Source organism: Oryx dammah, unplaced genomic scaffold (genome assembly GCF_014754425.2).
Source record: "Oryx dammah isolate SB20612 unplaced genomic scaffold, SCBI_Odam_1.1 HiC_scaffold_1, whole genome shotgun sequence".
Lineage (NCBI taxonomy): Eukaryota > Metazoa > Chordata > Mammalia > Artiodactyla > Bovidae > Oryx > Oryx dammah.
This window is the reverse complement of record NW_024070185.1, coordinates 7,663,451-7,681,132: the sequence shown is the minus strand read 5'-3', so window position 1 is coordinate 7,681,132 and position 17,682 is coordinate 7,663,451. Positions and strand designations below refer to the sequence as shown.

Below are 17,682 nucleotides of genomic sequence, written 5' to 3'. Positions count from 1 at the left end.
GGGATCGAACCCGTGTCTGCTGCACTGGCAGATGAATTCTTTACCACTGAGCCACCAGGGAAGCCCAGAGACCTGGGTTTCTGATCTCTGTTACATATGTGGGTTTTATCCACGTGAATGTGTGGGACTATAGCCGCAAACTCCCAGAGCTGTCCAGAATTTCACTGCATGACTTTCCAACCAGTTTGTCTATTTGTCTGTCTTTGGTCAAAGAGTGATTTCCACACTTCAACAACTTTTATTTAATGTTTTGGGGGGCTAGGAGCATTCCTGTATAAAACTTTCTCTACAGGGTATATATCTGGGAATACATTAGTTGAGTTTTATTAGTGAAATACATTAGTTGAGTTTTATTAGTGAAATACATTAGTTGAGCATATTAGTGAAACATGCTTTTTAAATAATTTTCCTTGAGAACAAATACTCTTTTGCAACTTCATCTTTTAAAGCAGAGCCAGGCTTATAACCTAGCTGGTGATCCAGTTCCCCGCCCCCAATTCCACAGCTGCTTCTTACGAAGTTGGGGCATCCCCATGTACCCCTCCTCCAACCTTGTGTGTGGTCTGGCAGATGGTGGGGGGGCACGGCAATGGGGGTTGGTGCTGGCACCTGGGGAGTTTCAGCCGCTCATGTAGAGTTTAACTGTGCAGCTTGGGCTCCCCCAGACCCTCCAGCTGGCAGCCTCACCCCACAGGGCCCCACCCAGACCTCAGGGTGTGAACTAATATAGAGCGCCTGCATTTCCGCTCTAGGTTGTGTTTAACCACCTGGCTCCCCCACCTCCTGACACCACGCACCCAGATCAAGGTAAGAAGGGGCTGCAGCTGAGCGCCCCCTGGCCACGTCCTCTGGGCCCCGGCTTCGTGAGGCTGGAACAGGGGCTAAGGTGGGAGCAGCTGCCTGGAGAAGAGAAGCCCTCGAGGGTTTGAGAGGAGAAGTCTGGAGGGAGGCTGAGTGAGGTGCCCCAGGTTTCACCTGTCAAAGGGGATCTCTCCAGGAGTCTAACCACCAGCTCCCTCAGTATCTGAGCCTCAGTCTTTGTAAAAGACTTCATAAACAAACACCAAAAGAGTTACTGCAAATACAGACAGCATCATCAAACCCAGGCTTTCAAAGATTCCAGCACCCAGCTTCCAAGGGTGAGGGCTGATGTTCTGCATCCCAGCCCCTGCTCTGTCCCACACCTGGAAGCCCCATCTTGTTTCCCAGCCCACTCTTAAAGGCCCCCACCAACCTTCTAACCACCCCCAGCCTCCACTTCACTCTGACAGGAGGGACTGCGGAGATGACGTAATGAATGACCTCGGCGGTCCTGCGTCAGAAGCTCAGACTCGGGCAGGGGGCTCACAGGGTGGGGCTTCCCGGAGCGCTCCACCCCAGCATCCTCATCAGCCACCTGCACCCAGCACCTGGGGTCCTCAGGCTTCATGCCGTCACACCACTGCACCAAGCAATCAACCCAGAGCCCAGCTCTGCCCCAGGACTGCGGAGGATGCCAAACTAATCACGACATGGCCCTTCCCCTGAAGTTGCTCAGAGTCTGCCTACTCAAAAGAGCTGGAGCCCAGTTAGGGGCCTCGCCTGGTGCCTGGTGTTTCTTATCCTGCTGAGGACACGATGAATCACCACTATGGGGTGAGGGGTGTGGGTCCTTCACTTCCTGCTGGGGACTTTGCACCTCCAGGAAGACAGCTCAGGGGAAGGAAATAAACCAACAGCCTTCAGCACACCTATTCCAGCCCCTCCTTCCCGGCAGAGTGGGGTGAATAGCCAGGCTTTGGTGACAAAGCTGAGTCATCTACTCCCAGGGAAGATAAGTGGTCTCCAGGTGACCTTTTCCTGGAGGGGTCTTGGCTTCCCAGAGCTGTGCAGAGAAGTAGTGGTCACTGGAAAAACTCTAAGCCAAGCTGCGGAGCCCCCTCCCCACCTCTGCTGTGGGACCACCAGCTTGTCTGGGTACTGTCAGGCTGAGCACTGTGACCTAGCCTCGGGCACAGTCACAGGTCAAAGTTACAGCTGCTGTGTTCTGAGACCACCACTGCCCTTGGAACAGAGGCGGGGAGGGCAGGAGGGGAGGCTCATGGCCTATAAGGGCTGAGAGATCTGCCCACGCTGGTCCCAGACTTGGGTCTGCAGCCCTCAGGTCCACAAAGCTCATCTCCCTAGACCCTCGGGACTCTCCCAGCCCCTACCACGGCTCTCGCAGCCATGTCTAATCTGTTCCCTTTAGAGAATCACTTCGTGGTGGCCCTGTATGACTATAAGGCCACGAACGACCGGGACCTGCAGATGCTGAAGGGAGAGAAGCTGCAGATCCTGAAGGAGTAAGTGTCCAGGACACCGTCCCTGCCACTGCAGGACCCCCTCCCCTCTCCCCACCCCGACACCCCACAGCTGCCTCCTGAATATCTTCTCCAGTGCCCTGCCCCCCACCCCCCAGCCCAGTCACCCGGCACTTTCTTAAACTTGACCCAATCACCTTTCCTCCATGCACTTTTTAAAAGTCTTTCTGGTGAGGTGGTTCCTATTCACTACCTCCTACTCTGCTGTCAAAATCTTATCCTTCCTTCAAAACCCACCTCTAATGTCACCTCCTCCATGCAGCCCTCCTGACACCCATAGTGCTTGCCTGACTGTCCCATCACAGCTCTGGGTTGGAGTCAGTCGTGTCCAGATTTATCCAGGGTTTCTTCTCAGAAACCCCTCCAAAGTCTATACTCTGCTTCAAACATTGTGCTTGTCCTGTGGAGCCTGGGAGCTGCTTTTGTTCTCGAAGTTCTATGAGGGCCTCCAGCCAAGGGCAGAATGGCTCTTGGTTCGTCCTTTCTTAGCAGCCCTTCTTGTTTCTGTCTTTCCCATCCAGTGCAAACTTACTCCCTAAACTCTAAAAGTGTCCCATTAGTCGAGAGGAGGCTGCTCACTAGAAGACTGGGCCCCTCTTGGGTGAATCAGGCTGTGTAGATAAACTTCCCCTGGAGGCCGTATTGTCCCCTTCTTCCCTGGAAGGAAGCTTGCAAGTTGGAAATGACCTGGACACCTCAGGGACTGAGCCACTGGCCCCCGTCCCTTCTCTCCACTTGACTGTCTGCCTCTCGAATTTTCTGCCTGAGATGCTGCTGTGGGCTGTGAGCTACCGAGGGAGAGGCCCGTGAGAGTCACTACCCACTCTGTTTTTCCTTCCTTCCTAGAACTGGAGACTGGTGGTTGGCCAAGTCTCTCATCACAGGAAGAGAAGGCTACGTGCCCAGCAACTTTGTGGCCCGGGTAGAGACCCTGGAAGTGGAAAAGTAGGTGGACAGACAGCCCCACAGGTGTGCTGGCTGCTTCTGTTCCAGGCAGGACGGAGCCAGAAAGCAGCTAAAAGGCAGAGCAGGATGTGAAACCAGCACGGGGGGGACAGGACGGGGGGGGGTCTTGGAGTTGCTGGGAAAGGCTTGCCTAAAATCCCAGACAACGTTTAAACGTCTGCGTGACACCAAGGACACCAGGGAGCCTACGCACAGCTCCCACTGTGAAGTGAGAGCTGCCCGTTTCCTGGCTAACCTGATAGGGACGCCTTTAACCAGCCAGCCTCCTCCCCTGCCTCCAGGGGGCAGGACTCAGGGCTCACTCCTCAGGGGACTCACAGGATGGGCGCCTTACAGGAGAGCCTGGGCACAGAATCCTCATCACTCACAAGCACACGTTGCCAGCCACGGCCTCAGGCATTAGAGCCCCGAACAACCAGAGCCAGAGCCCGGCTCTGCCCAGGACTGGGGAGGACGCCAAACCAACTACGACACGGCCCCTCCCCCGAAGGAGCTCAGAGTCTGTCAAATTCATGAGCTGGAACAGGTTAGCAGCCTCACCTGGTGTGCCTGTCCACTGATGCTCGCCCTCGGGAGGGCTCCTTGCCCAGCACGCCCAGTCCTGGGCCTTTCCTTGGACCAGGGTGAGGCTAGGGCAGGTCCACCTCAACCAGCCACGCTCAAGGAGCACTGGAGACCGACCCCAGGGAGGGTGGGCTGTAGGGGAAGGTGTTGGGTGCATTTACCCAGAGCAAAATTAGCAAAGGGCACCAAACACCATTCTCATTTCTTGTCAAGGAAACACCATGTCCATTGCTGACAGGAGGGAAAGGGTCTGAGGGGATTTCATGTATCAAGATACAGGGGTTCAGCTCAGGGTCAGGTTGGCAACAGGAACACACTGTATCTCAAGGGGGAAAGGACTTGGGTGACAAGATCCCCGGGAGCATGGCCACACTCAGCTCTGCCTGCCTTTGTGCTTTTCCTTTCCAGGTGGTTCTTTAGATCCATTTGCCGGAGAGATGCCGAGAGGCAGCTTCTGGCTCCAGTCAATAAGGCTGGCGCCTTTCTTATTAGAGAGAGTGAAACCAGCAAAGGTAACCCTGGGGCCCTGCTGCCCTCGCCATGCAGCCGGGGACCCCCACCTGTGGCCTTCCTTTGGGGAGTTGGGTGGGGGGCAGGGAAGGTGCCAGCCAGGAGAATCTGGTAGCTTCCACCTGGGTGTCCCCGCCACATCAGGCCAGCCAGGACAGCCCATGAGTATCCAGTGTTTGACCTTGAGGCTGTGTACACGGACAGCTCTCCCAAGACCTGGCTAGAAATGCACGCAACTCAGGTGGGGGATCGGAGAGGGAGTCAGAGAGCTGCTCCAGCCAGAGGGCCGGCCTCACACCGCCTGGGCCAGGGGGAGTGCTGAGGCTGGTGGGGGGCGGAGAGGGGGGCGACCCATCTGGAATCAAGAGGCTGTGACTCAGACACTTGCAAGAGCCTGGGAGGCATCGGAAGTTTGGGGCACAGCCTGTGATACAAAAGAAGGGGGTAGTGATCATGAGAACTGGGGGGACTCCCAGATTTAAACCCACTGACCGAGTGGAGTGTTTCTGCCCCTACTCTCGGGTCACTGGGCTTTTTCTTTCTCTGTCATTAGTTTTCTGTCTTTCCTTCTTCAAGTGCTTTTGGCTATCAAGTATAAAACACATCTAAAAATTGCAAAAATTATGAACAAGAGCAGAATTATAAATAATAAGTATAATAATTATAAATAATAAGTAAACATCTGTGTAACCACAAGAGCAAGAATATTCCAGATGCCCAGAGCCCCTCTCGCTGCCCCACTGGTACCCCTTCCTGATTCACCTTCCCACCCGCAGAGAAGCCACTGCTATCCTGACTTTGATGGAAGCCCTTCCTTGCCTTTCTTTATAGTTTTACCACCCATGTTTCATCTGTTTTTCACCTTTATTATACAAATGAGATCAAGCCATTTTAGTTTTTGCGTCTTATTCCTTTCACTCAACATTGTAAAATTCTGTATTTGTTTGCTAGGCCTTCTGTAGTAAAGTACCGGGAACTGAGAGGCTTAAACAGCAGACCTGTGCTTTCCCACAGGTCCAGAGGCCAGGAATCTAAGGCTGAGCTGTCAGCAGGGTTGGCTCCCCCGAGGCCTCTCTCCCTGGCTTGTAGGTGGCCGTCTTCTCCCTGTACCCTCATGTGGCCGTCCCTCTGCATATGTCTGCATCCTCATCACCTCTTATATGCACACCAGTTGTGTGGGTCAGGACCCACCTCAATAATGTAACCTCCCCTTTAAAGACCCTATTTCCAGATAGTCACATCACTGAGGTATAGGACTTGAACATAGGAATTAGCAGGGATGGGGGGGGACACAATTCCATCCATCACAGATGCATTTGCGTGGTTGAGGCAACAGCAATAATCTGCTCACTTTGACAGCTAAACAGAATCCAGGATATGAATATTCCATAAGCTCTTTCTCCATTCTGGAGGAATTGGGGTTGTTTCCAGTTTGGGGCTGTTATAAAGGTACTGCTATGAACCTTGAGGCATATGCTTCCTAGTCGGTTTGCCTCTAGCCTTCCATCTTTGAGATACTGGGCCAATATCCCCATTTGAAAGGTGGGGAAACTGAGGGAAGAAGTGACTCACTCTAGACCAACAGTGAACAAGCATCAGAGCCCAATCATCTGAGAGGCTCTGAAAATTTTCACAAGCTCTAAAATGTGTCAAACAGACCTAACACTGGGCAGATGGAGGAGAACTTCCCAAACAGGGTGAAGAGGACTAGATGTTTTGTTTGCTGTAGAATATTTCAAACACATACACAAGTAAAACAAATTAAATGGAACCCCTGTACTCAACACCCGGCTTCACCAATAATCAACCCAGCTAATCTGATTTCACGTACATCCCCAGCCCCATTACTTTGAAGCAAATGCCAGACATCACGTCATTTCACCAGGAAATGATGTTTCAATGGCTGCCTGTTGCTAAGGGGCCCTCTGGAGGGAAAGCCACCCCAACCTCAGTGTGAAGGAGGAAAGGATCTCTAAAGGTGGGGTGTTTCCTCCTGTCCTTGCCCCCCACCCCACAGCTAGTCCAGGCTGGGGTTGGCCAGTTGGAGCAGGGTCTAGAAGACCCCTCGCAAGACCCCTCCTCGCAAGACCCTCCAAGACCCCTCTATACACATGTGCACACGCTCCACGGAAATCCAAGGCCTCTTCAGGTGGGAAGGAACACTGCTCCCGGAAGACGGGCAGTGAGTTCTAACCCAAGAGGTCTCCAGAACATCCCTTAGCTTCTCGAAACTAATTTTATTGGTATATATGTTGGAACTGACTAGTTTCTCAGGTCAAGGACAGGTGGCCTTTACGAAAATCTCAGTCTCTAGGAGCCCAGCCCCGCGTCCCAGCGCATTCCAGCCGCAAGGTGGAGGCAGGACAGGGGATCCAGATCTTGTGAACAGGAAGGATTGAGACCCGCTTTAAGAAGAAGGAATGCCAAATTGTAAAAAAGATATTAGGGACGGGTCCTGAGAGGAGCCCACAGCAGAGAGGCTCCCGTGGCACTGGAGGAAGAGACTCGGGTCTCCTTGGCTGATCTGGAGACATCACAAGCAAGGAACAGCTGCGGGAATGGAGAAGATAGCTCTTTTTCTCGCCAGGGTGGTGCGTGGATGAAGGTACTCACTAGCGCCCCTCTCTGGTTCCTGCGATACCCGAGCTTGCTGCACTCACCAGGGGCGAAGTTGGGAAGACACTTCGCAGCGTGCAGGTTGAGCTGGGGTAGGATACGAGGGGCGGGCTGTGTCAGCGGCAGGCCATGCCACAGGACGCGCGGCCTCTCCACATGCTTTTGTAGGTGGGCGATGAGAGAGGCGCAATGGCCAAGGAAGGGGAAAAAGGATTTGAGATGGGGTGATAGTCTGATACGGGAGGAAAAGACGCCTGAAGACAAACAGCGCAGGGCAAAAATCAAGCGCCCACGCCCAGGACAAGACGTGTCCGAGCCTGACACCTGGTGGCGAAGGGTGGTACTGCCCGCGGTAGGCGCGGCTTAAGTAAGATCACAGGAGCCCCCAGGCCAACCACTGATCAGCCAAGGGCCCTGGGGCAAGTGACATTCCCCTTCTGGGCCTCAGGTTTCTCGTTTAGCAAATCAAAGCGGAAGTATGTGGCACCCAGAGAACTGAACAGAGGCGCCTTATAAAAATATCAAGTTCATGGAAAATTTCTCAGCTGGAAACTCTTGCCTCCTAAATTGCTCTTAACCCTTGGCCGACTGAAGAAAACAGAATACGTAGATGTGTGTATGGATTTGAACAGAAGCCCTGGGTTGTGTCTTATTATGCTCTTCCCCATGGACAGGAGTGCTTCGGGTTGTAATTTGCTATTGCATGTGGGGCAGAGTCAATCTTTCAACAGAATGAAGGAAGGAAGGAATGAGTCAATGTCCTAGCCCCTCCAAAAACTCTGTATTTCTCAATATTCCAGGGCAAAGGGTCCTCAAGTCCCAGGTGCCCAAGAAGGGGAACAGCCTGATGATTAAGAGAGCATTCTGCATGCTCTAGAGTTCCGGAGCAGTTTTAGGAGGTTTGAGGAGGAATGCCAAGGACAGAGTTAAAATGAGCTGACAGGAAAGGCTTCCAGGAGGGTGGAGGGTGAGATGAAGAAAAGGGTAACTGATGATGGTCCAAATGGAAAGCAGAATTGGGGGAACTTGCCTGCAATGCGGGAGACCTGGGTTTGATCTCTGGGTCAGGAAGATCCCCCGAGGAAGGGAACGGCTACCTCTTCCAGTATTCTTGCCTGAAGAATTTCCTGGACAGAGGAGCCTGGGGGGCTACAATCCATGGGGTCTCAAAAGAGTCGGGCTTGACTGAGCAACTAACAGCACTTTTCCAAGGCCTTGAAATGAAGCCCCAAATCCCAATCCTGATTTTCCCTCTTCGTGTCTTACTTCTCACGCGTGTGTCTTTGTTAACTCTCTAGGTGCCTTTTCTCTGTCGGTGAAGGATGTGACCACGCAAGGGGAGGTGATCAAACACTATAAGATCCGCTCCCTGGATGAAGGCGGCTACTACATCTCTCCCCGGAGCGCCTTCCCCACTCTGCAGGCTCTGGTGCAGCACTATTCTAGTAAGAGGGGGCATCTGGTAGAGGGCGGGGCTGTGCCAGAGGAGTCCTCGTGTCTCTCCATCACTGAGTTCTCAAGATCGCATGAACCACTGGTGCTGTTTTGGCAGAGGGGTGGAGGATTATCCCAAGGCTGGACCTAAGGTGTTGATAACCGTCAACATAATGATTCCCTGTCTGTGTCCCTGGTCCTCCATGTTGGCTGTGACCACATGGAGAAGAGCAAGTATTTTCAGCCTTAGAGACAGCAGGACAATGATAGCATGCTTATTTTACGTAAAACAAATGCAGAGAGCTGAGTGTGTGTGTGTGTGTGTGCACTTGTGCACACTGAACTTGGGGTGGATGTGGAGCTGTCGAGAAGGAGCGGGGACACAGCTGGGAATGATACAGCTCTCGTGTTCTGTATGGTATCCGCAGATCTGTCTATGCTTGTGACCTCCAGCTCATCTCTTCTTTCCTAATGCAGAGAAAGGGGACGGGTTGTGCCAAAGGCTGACCCACCCCTGTGTGAGCCTGGCCCCCCAGAACCCCTGGGCCCAGGATGAATGGGAAATTCCCCGGCAGTCTCTCAAGCTGGTCAGGAAGCTTGGGTCCGGGCAGTTTGGTGAAGTCTGGATGGGTGAGTATGTGGTACTCCGGGAGTCGCTCACCCACTGCCCTGCATCCTAGAGCACAGAAGGCTCAGGACCTGCATGGGGCATCGTACTTCCCATAGAGGCTTGTGAAAGGGAAGGGACTGGGACCATATACCCATTCCACAGACGAGGTAATAGAAGTACAGAACACTGAAGTCACCTGCCCTCAGCAGTTCTGATGTGGTGATGAAGCAGGAGCAGAATCCAGCTCTTCCCCTGCCCCCACCCCAGCCCGTTCCCGCCTTCCTTCTTCACTGCCCAGAGCTGCCTTTGCCATTGACTCCTGTGTGACCTGGAAGAGGAGCCTGGCTAGCTCCTCTTGGCTTTGTCTCACTGGGTGGAAACACTGTGTTAACCAGGGTGAGAGGTGAACCAGGGTTTCCAGGACCCTGATAACAAAGTCACCACCTGCAGCTGTGAGACTAGCCCGTCCCTTAACTTCCTGGCCTCACCTTCAATTACAGTGAATGGTCGATCCTCTGCTTACCAATGTGCGATCAGAATATAAAAGATGCTTTATTTTATCCCTGGAAAGGCCCGTGTCTCTGGGGCATGATTTCAAGGCGGGACCCTGCTACCTCCCTGATTCCTCCGGCATCCGGGACTGATGCCTGGGGCACCCCTGGCAGGAGCTCCCCCTGGCTCCTGGCAAGTCTGAGTCCTGACTTATCTTTTCACTTCCATGCAGACAGGGACCTAATAGGCTGGGGGGGGGGTGTGTGTGTGCAGGAGCCATAAGGATCTAGAGATGAACGTCGCAGGGCGCAGAGAGGGGGCACAGAAACCTCCTCTATGATCCTGCCACAGGCTGTGATGGTTACTGCCATACTGACACTATCAAGTGGTTGAAGAGATTCATTAGGCAGGGATAGGAGGACAAAAGGGACACACCCCAGACCTGGCTGTAGGGACCAGGAGGTGAAACAGCCCCCCTCCCAGGCTGGGTAATTTCCTTAACTGCCCAGGGTTCCTGTCTAGCAGAGGAGGCCAGGACAGGCTTCAATCCTTCTAGGTAAGCAGGAGCATCCGGCACCATCAGGAGCTGGAATTCCAGCCCAGGACCACTTCCAGGGGGAGGGGCTCTGGCCACAGTGCCCCATCTATATAGAACAGGGATGGCTCCTGGAAGCTTACGTAGATTTTGGATAAGGGATCACCTCCCCCCACCTCCAAGTCTTCTGAACATCCTCTTCATCTTTTGTCCCCGGGCCTCAGGTTATTACAAAAACAACGTCAAGGTGGCCATCAAGACCTTGAAGGAGGGAACCATGTCTCCGGAGGCCTTCCTGGGCGAGGCCAACCTGATGAAAACTCTCCAGCATGAGAGGCTAGTCCGTCTCTACGCCGTGGTCACCAAGGAGCCCATCTACATCGTGACGGAATACATGGCCAGAGGTGGGGCCCTGCCCGGGGCTGCGTCCCTCACACAGGCAGGAAGGCTTGAGGGTGGGAGTCCAGGCTTGGGGGAGCCGAGGAGGATAAGGCTGACCTGCTGCTGTGAGTTTGCCTGGCCGGGGGACCTCTGCAGGGGACCACTGAGGCATGAGCTGGATCAAGCAGCCAACATCCTGCAGATCTAGGGTGTTCCACATGCATAGGTGGGGGCAGAGTGAAGGATGATGAGAACAAGACAGCTAAGTGGTCCTTATAGAGGAGTTTCCATAGCTCAGGAGACCCTGCACCAGCATCTTTGCAGGGAGCCTCCTGTGCTTGGCACCCCCTGGAGCGGACAGAGGGCAGCAAAGTCTAAAGAATAGTAGGCTGGGTGTCCAGAGACAGTTCTAGTCCAGGAGATTTTGTACGACCCTATGAACATTTTCAACACGGATGATGAGAGGTTGGGTGAGATGGCCACTGAGGTCTAGAGTATGGCCATTCTCTACTGGAGCCTGGGGAATCCTTTTTACCTCTCCTATGACCCTGACTGCACCCCGACTCCTGTCGGATCCTAAAATGCTGTGTTGATGCTGTCTGTTCTTTAAAGGGTGTAATGAAGGGGTCCTACGTTGAGCTGGAGGCATGTGGCTCCCTTGCTCACCTCTTAGCCACCCCTCAGGTGAGCAGTCCCCCGCTCTTAGATACCAAAGAGGAGCAGCTTCTATCCCCTGTACCAGCTCCAGGAGATGAGTCTCCGTAATTCTGGTGATTTCTTGCATCCTCGGAGGCAGAATGTCTGCCAACAAAGGGTGAAGTGGGCGGAAGATGCTTTGTAATGTCATGCAGGGCATGAGCAGTTTCTGACCCAGTTCCTTGACTGTGTGACCTTGAACCTGACTGAGACCTCACGTCCTCCAAGCAGCTGGCAGCAGATCAGCGCCTCTTGGGAGCTGTGAGGGCTGAGATGGGAGTTTCTGTAGAGCAGTGGCACCTGCAGCCATGGGGGCACAAGAGACCTGAAAGAGTGCCACCCACTTCCCGCCCAGGTGGGCAGCGGCCCACACCCCAAGAGGCCAGCCCGGCCAGGGTCGGGTCACCCTGCAGAAGGTCAGCTGCAACTTCTCTTTCCTCAGGCTGCCTGCTGGATTTCCTGAAGACGGATGAAGGGAGCCGATTGTCCCTCTCAAGGCTGATTGACATGTCGGCCCAGGTTCGTGAGCTCCAAGGGCAGTGATCCAGGTCCCTGGGCCCTGTCCTCTGCCCTTGCAGCTCAGCGAGATCAACTCTTTAGAGGCTGTGTCCGTTAGATTTAGGCTGGGCTGTGAGAGACAGAAAACTCAAGTCATCATAGCTTCAATGTGTAAGCACCAGAGGCGGGCAGTCTGGGGTGGGCAGTGGAGCTTCCCCTCAGAGTCACAGGGACCCAGGTTTCTTCCACCCACTAGGTCTTAACAGATCATCTTCCCACCCAGGGAGCCTGCTCACGCTTTAGCATCTTGTCCTCCTCAGCCAGGAGGAAGAAGTGGGATGGAGGGAGCAAACCACACCCACTCCCGTTAGAGCCAAGTGCTGGAAGTCACTCACTACACTTGCTCTCCCAGCCCCCTGGCCACCTGTCACCCGCCTGTACCTAGCTGCAAGGGAGCCTGGGAAATGTAGTCTTTCTCCTGGGCAGCCATGAAGGTTCTGTTGGTGAGAACCAGAGGAAGAAAGGATGGTGTGGGGAACCCAGAAAGTCCCCACGAATTCCACATCCTATGGCAGGTCAGCACTTTGTGGTGACCTCCTCCATCCTCAGATGGTTCCCATCAGTGCCTTCTGTAGACTCAGACATCATGAGGTGAAGAGCAAAATGAAGAGGAGGGAAACGTTCCTCCTGGGGGATTTTAGCTGAGGATTCTAACTGGCAGCAAAGCACATCTGGTGGCCCTGGGTGTGTGTCTGTTGAAACTGGAACTCTCAGAAGAAAAGCTCCGGTCTGTGGTCAGCCCGTGAGACACAGAAACACACACACACATCCTGTTGGAGGGAGGCACCCTCCCCTCTCCCACACCACCCCCACCCCCCTCCAAGTCGTTATCTGCTATTAGTATCAGGGCAGGAACTGAGGTCACCGTGCCTTTTTTCCACCCCCTTTTTTCCACTGAGGTGCGCACAGGCTGGGTTGAACAGGATGGTGAGGTGGTCTCGGAAAACTAAGCCTGGTAACTGGTTTCAAACCACAGCTCATGATAAGCCTGCTCACTCCCTTTTTTCCCTTTCTTTTCCTTTTCTCACTCGTTGTCAAGGATCTCTGTCAATCCTCTGGGAAATCTTGGGTCCCCAAGAGGCAAAGGATATGAAAAGTCACCTGAGTTTATAAGTTCAGCTCAGTTCAGTAGCTCAGTCGTGTCCGACTCTGTGACCCCATGGACTGCAGCACACCAGGCTTCCCTGTCCATCACCAACTCACGGAGTTTACTCAGACTCATGTCCATCAGGTTGCTGATGCCACCCAACCATCTCAATCTCTATTGTCCCCTTCTCCTTCTGCCTCCAATCTTTCCTAGCATCAGGGTCTTTCCCATCAGCTGGCCAAGGTATTGGAGTTTCAGCTTCAACATCAGTCCTTCCAATGAATATTTAGGACTGATTTCCTTTATTTTTTTTTTGTTTGTTTTTGTTTTTTGTTTTTTGTTTTTTGATTTCCTTTACAATGGACTGGTTGAATCTCCTTGCAGTCCAAGGGACTCTCAAGAGTCTTCGCCAACACCCAGTTCAAAAGCATCCATTTTTCGGTGCTCAGCCTTCTTTAAAGTCCAATTCTCACATCCACACATGACTACTGGAAAAACCATAGCTTTGACTAGACGGACCTTTGTTGGCAAAATAATGTCTCTGCTTTTTAATATGCTGTCTAGGTTGGTCATAACTTTTCTTCCAAGGAGTAAGCGTCTTTTAATTTCATGGCTACGGTCACCATCTGTAGTGATTTCGGAGCTCAAAAAAATAAAGTCTGTCACTGTTTCCACTGTTTCCCCATCTATCTGCCATGAAGTGATGGGACCAGATGCCATGATCTTCGTTTTCTGAATGTTGAGCTTTAAGCCAACTTTTTCACTCTCCTTTCACTTTCATCAAGAGGCTCTTTAGTTCTTTGCTTTCTGCCATAAGGGTGGTGTCATCTGCCTATCTGAGGTTATTGATATTTCTCCCGGCAATCTTGATTCCAGCTTGTGCTTCATCCAGCCCAGTGTTTCTCATGATGTACTCTACAAATAAATAAGTTTCTAAGTAGATGTGGCCAAGAATCTGAAGGTTAGGAAAGCAGAAAATCAGAACCTTCCAGGTGAACAGCTTCTAAAACCCATTCTGATCACGCTAACGCCTTGCTCTGTGTAAAGGCATACACACACGCACGCACTCTCTGCCTTCTGGGTGCTCCTCGTCTCTCTCTATAGCATGAAGTGCAAAGCTCCCCTCCAACCGCAGCCCGTGTGCCCCACTTTGCAGCCACACGGCAGCTCCCCCCGTCCTATCACACCTTGGAACCTTCACGCCGCCTGTCTCTGATGTCTGGCTCTGATGCAGAGGGTGGCCTAAAGTCCTTTCTCTCCCTGAGAGGAGCTGGCCTTCACTGTGGGGCCCCCCTCCCTCAGATTGCAGAAGGAATGGCGTACATCGAGCAGATGAATTCAATCCACCGGGACCTGAGAGCGGCCAACATCCTGGTGTCTGAGGCCTTGTGCTGCAAAATCGGGGACTTTGGCTTGGCCCGGATCATCGACAATGAATACACCGCCCAGGAGGGTGAGCAGCACCCCAACTCCCCAATTCCCCTTGGACTTCTTGTCATGCAAGTCTGACCTTGCTCCCAACTGGTTCAGCATTTCCCTGATGTGCTCTGCAGACCACAGGTGCCTCAGGAGGAATGACTATGTGAGAGCAGGTTTAGAGATACCACCCATTCCATGAGTCCTCCCTTGGAGATTCCCAGCCCATAGCAGCATAATAAAGGCACTGAGAGGGCATGCAGCTAAGGAACAGTGCACATACGTTTCATGTTGTGTCTCCCGAAGTCATTGGAATCCCAGAAACTTTTTCCATGTAGGTTCTGTGAACCTCTCATAGAACCAGGGGTTCACAGAGCACACTTTAGAAAACACTGCCCTAAATGCCTGCCTGCTCAGTCACTTCAGTCATGTCCAGCTCTTTTCGACCCTATGGACTTGTAGCCCACCAGGCTCCTATGTCCATGGGATTCTCCAGGCAAGAATACTGGAATGGGTTGCCATTTCCTCCTCCAGGGGATCTTCCCGACCCAGGGATGGAACATGCATCTCTTACATCTCCTGCATCGGCAAGCGGGTTCTTTACCACTAATGCCACTGGAAAGCCCAACGTATGAGCAGCAAAAACTTAATACCTGAATTGGGGTCACTACAGGTGCTTTGCTTTACTTTGTAAAAAAATAGGCAAAATCCTCTTTACAAGAGGATTTGAGGCACTCAGAATACATTTCATTAAGCAAGTTAGTGAGTGATACTAGTGAACATATTAATCAGTTGATACGGGAAATGGATTATCTGTCCCATTCACTGAGGGAACTTCAGGCGAGAAAGCTAGAGAAGGTGCGGGTGATCAAGGGATGGGCCGTGCAGCTGCTGTGGACGTCATCCAGGGCTTTAGGATTTGAACTCTTTCCTCACTGTGACCCTAGCAGGTACCTGAGTCACGTGTCACCACTTCCCTTTTGCAGGAAAGGATTATTTAAGGCAGTAAAGTGAAAGTATTAGTCAGTTGCATCTGACTCTTTGCAACCCCATGGACTGTATGTAGCCCACCAGGCTCCTCTGTCCATGGGATTTCCCAGGCAAGAATACTGGAGTAGGTAGCTATTCCCTTCTTCAAGGATCTTCCTGACCCAGGGATTGAACCCAGGTCTCCTGCATTGGAGGCAGATTCTTTACTGTCTGAGCTGCCAGGGAAGCCCAGCTAAGGCAAGGACAAGTTAAATGACTTGCCCCAGTCATGGGTTCCTGTTAGTAAACAAGGCTAACGGGAGGTGGAAACGACCTCTTCAGTCCCAGGTGGAAACACATGCTGGTCGCCCAGTGAAGCCAATTTAGGCAAAGACACAAAGCAGGCGATGGGGGTGGTATTTGTCCTTTGGTGCTGTGGACCCCCAGGGTCTTTACATTCCTGGTCATGCGTCCTATGGGTCTGAATGACTCCCTGGGCGCATTTCTGTCTGATATAGTGACCCAGGCATCACCAGGCAGGGCAGGGGCTGGCTGGGGGAGAAACAGCAAGGAGTTGGGAGGTGTGGAGGAAGGCAGTCATGGCCTCCTGAAGCTGCTCATGGTTTTTCTCGCAGGGGCCAAGTTTCCCATCAAGTGGACCGCCCCAGAGGCCATCCATTTTGGGGTGTTCACCATCAAAGCGGACGTGTGGTCATTTGGAATCCTCCTGATGGAAATTGTCACTTATGGGCGTGTGCCCTACCCAGGTAGGCAGCTGTGTCCTACAGCGACCCTCCCGGCTCAGGGCCGTCCTGAGACGGCTGTGATGGCAGATGTCCCATCCTCAGGGCCTGGGGCTGCCCACGTGCATGTCAGAATGGAGCCCCGTGGTTGAAACTGAAACCCAGGTGTGCCACTCTGGAGGGGGGGCGGGGCGGGGCGGGGCGGGGCGGGGCTTCCCTCCCTCCCCTCAACATTGCTCTTGGAAACAGCACGGTGTCCCCTGCATCCAGCCAGAGGTCGGTGAGCCCACAAACCTGGAATTCAGTTAAGGTCAGGGTCTGAATTCAAGTTTCTTCCAGTTAGTTTCCCTCAGTTGAGTGGCCAAGTGGTCCCTCCCTTGGCCTTACACCCTGGGTACAGCCCGCAAACCTCCATCCCGAGAGTCAACCCCCAGGCGGATCTGAAGGGCTTGGGCCCTTAACCTGTGGGGAGGGGCTGGGGCCTGTTCACCAAGCACCTGCTTGGTGAGTGATGCTCACCTGTGTGCCTGACAGTCCCAGGTAAGCAGGTAGCACCCCATCCAGGAGGAACTGCCCCGCACTGAGATCATCTACCCCGTTCTCAAAGCAATGAAAAATAAATAGAGGGATGCGTAAAGGTGGCACCAACCGGGCTGAGGGCAGAGACAGCGGTGGATGCCTCGCGGGCCCCCGCCGGTCCTCAGCCACGTCTTTTCCACCTCCAGGGATGACCAACCCCGAGGTCATCCGCAACCTGGAGCGCGGCTACCGCATGCCGCGCCCAGACTCGTGCCCGCCTGAGCTGTACAACGGCATCATCGCCGAGTGCTGGCGCAGCCGGCCGGAGGAGCGGCCCACCTTTGAGTTCCTGCAGTCGGTGCTCGAGGACTTCCACACGGCCACCGAGGGCCAGTACGAGCTGCAGCCCTAGGCCCGCGTGCAAAACTGTCTGGCTTCAGCCCCAGATGCACCCGAAAGGCGGGGAGATGTCCGCACGCCCATTTCTCAGATGAGGAAACTAGAGGCAGCTGAGTCACGGCCTGGACTTGAGCAGGATCCAATCGCAGCGCCACACCTCTCTGGCTGTGCGGCCCTAGGCGACTTAGCCTCTTAGCGCCTTCACCTTCACACTGGCAGAAAGGGGATGAACCACAATGAACCTACCTCGCATGTTCCGCACGAGGATGACCCGGTGAAATGTTCAGAGTAGTGCCGGGCACACTCCTCGGTGTCCGTCATCGCGTCACAGAAGGCTCCCTGTGCTGGCACCAGAAACAGGGAGTCGGCCCCCGGCGACCTGAGTCCAGCGACTCTCGCCAGACCCAGACTGCGCTCAGCACTTAGGACTTTTCGGAAATAAAGTCGCGAGACCTGGCGACAAGCCTGGACATCGCATTCATGCCATTCGTGGTTATATGAGTGGTGCCTCTAGGGACTCGCAGATGACACTGGGTTTCAAGAGAAAATCGAGGACCCCAGCCCCAAGACAAGGGCGCCATCACTGCCTTTTAGGGCGGCTAGAGTAGCGCCAGCAGGTGGCGCTCTCACCCCAGACATCCTCAACCTCCAGGTCTGAGTTGGGTGATGGGGAGAAGGGGGGTTTGCTCAGCAGTGGCGCAGGCAAGGGAGGCGAACAAGCCCTGGGCTCTGGGTCCCTGGACCGGGAGCATAAACCGGTGACTTGGGAATGGTAACACCAAGGAACGTTTCAGGCTCCGCACTGTTCACTGAAGCTCCCATTTGTCATGTTTTTGTTTTGTTTA

General features: G+C 53.5%; 1 protein-coding gene across 2 annotated transcripts in view; it reads left to right on the top strand.

Annotated features, from left to right (window-relative positions):
• The window catches only part of BLK (BLK proto-oncogene, Src family tyrosine kinase), a 53,030-nt gene extending 35,737 nt beyond the window's left edge, over positions 1-17,293 (top strand). For both annotated transcript variants that reach the window (XM_040233560.1, XM_040233483.1), the window contains exons 3-13: positions 753-807; positions 2,231-2,324; positions 3,189-3,287; positions 4,281-4,384; positions 8,297-8,443; positions 8,910-9,062; positions 10,294-10,473; positions 11,589-11,665; positions 14,094-14,244; positions 15,812-15,943; positions 16,645-17,293. In XM_040233560.1, the coding sequence (XP_040089494.1) occupies positions 753-807; positions 2,231-2,324; positions 3,189-3,287; positions 4,281-4,384; positions 8,297-8,443; positions 8,910-9,062; positions 10,294-10,473; positions 11,589-11,665; positions 14,094-14,244; positions 15,812-15,943; positions 16,645-16,850 (1,398 nt within the window). In that variant the 3' untranslated portion in view covers positions 16,851-17,293. The remainder of the gene's footprint in view (positions 1-752; positions 808-2,230; positions 2,325-3,188; positions 3,288-4,280; positions 4,385-8,296; positions 8,444-8,909; positions 9,063-10,293; positions 10,474-11,588; positions 11,666-14,093; positions 14,245-15,811; positions 15,944-16,644) is intronic.
• The last annotated feature ends 389 nt before the right edge of the window (positions 17,294-17,682 follow it).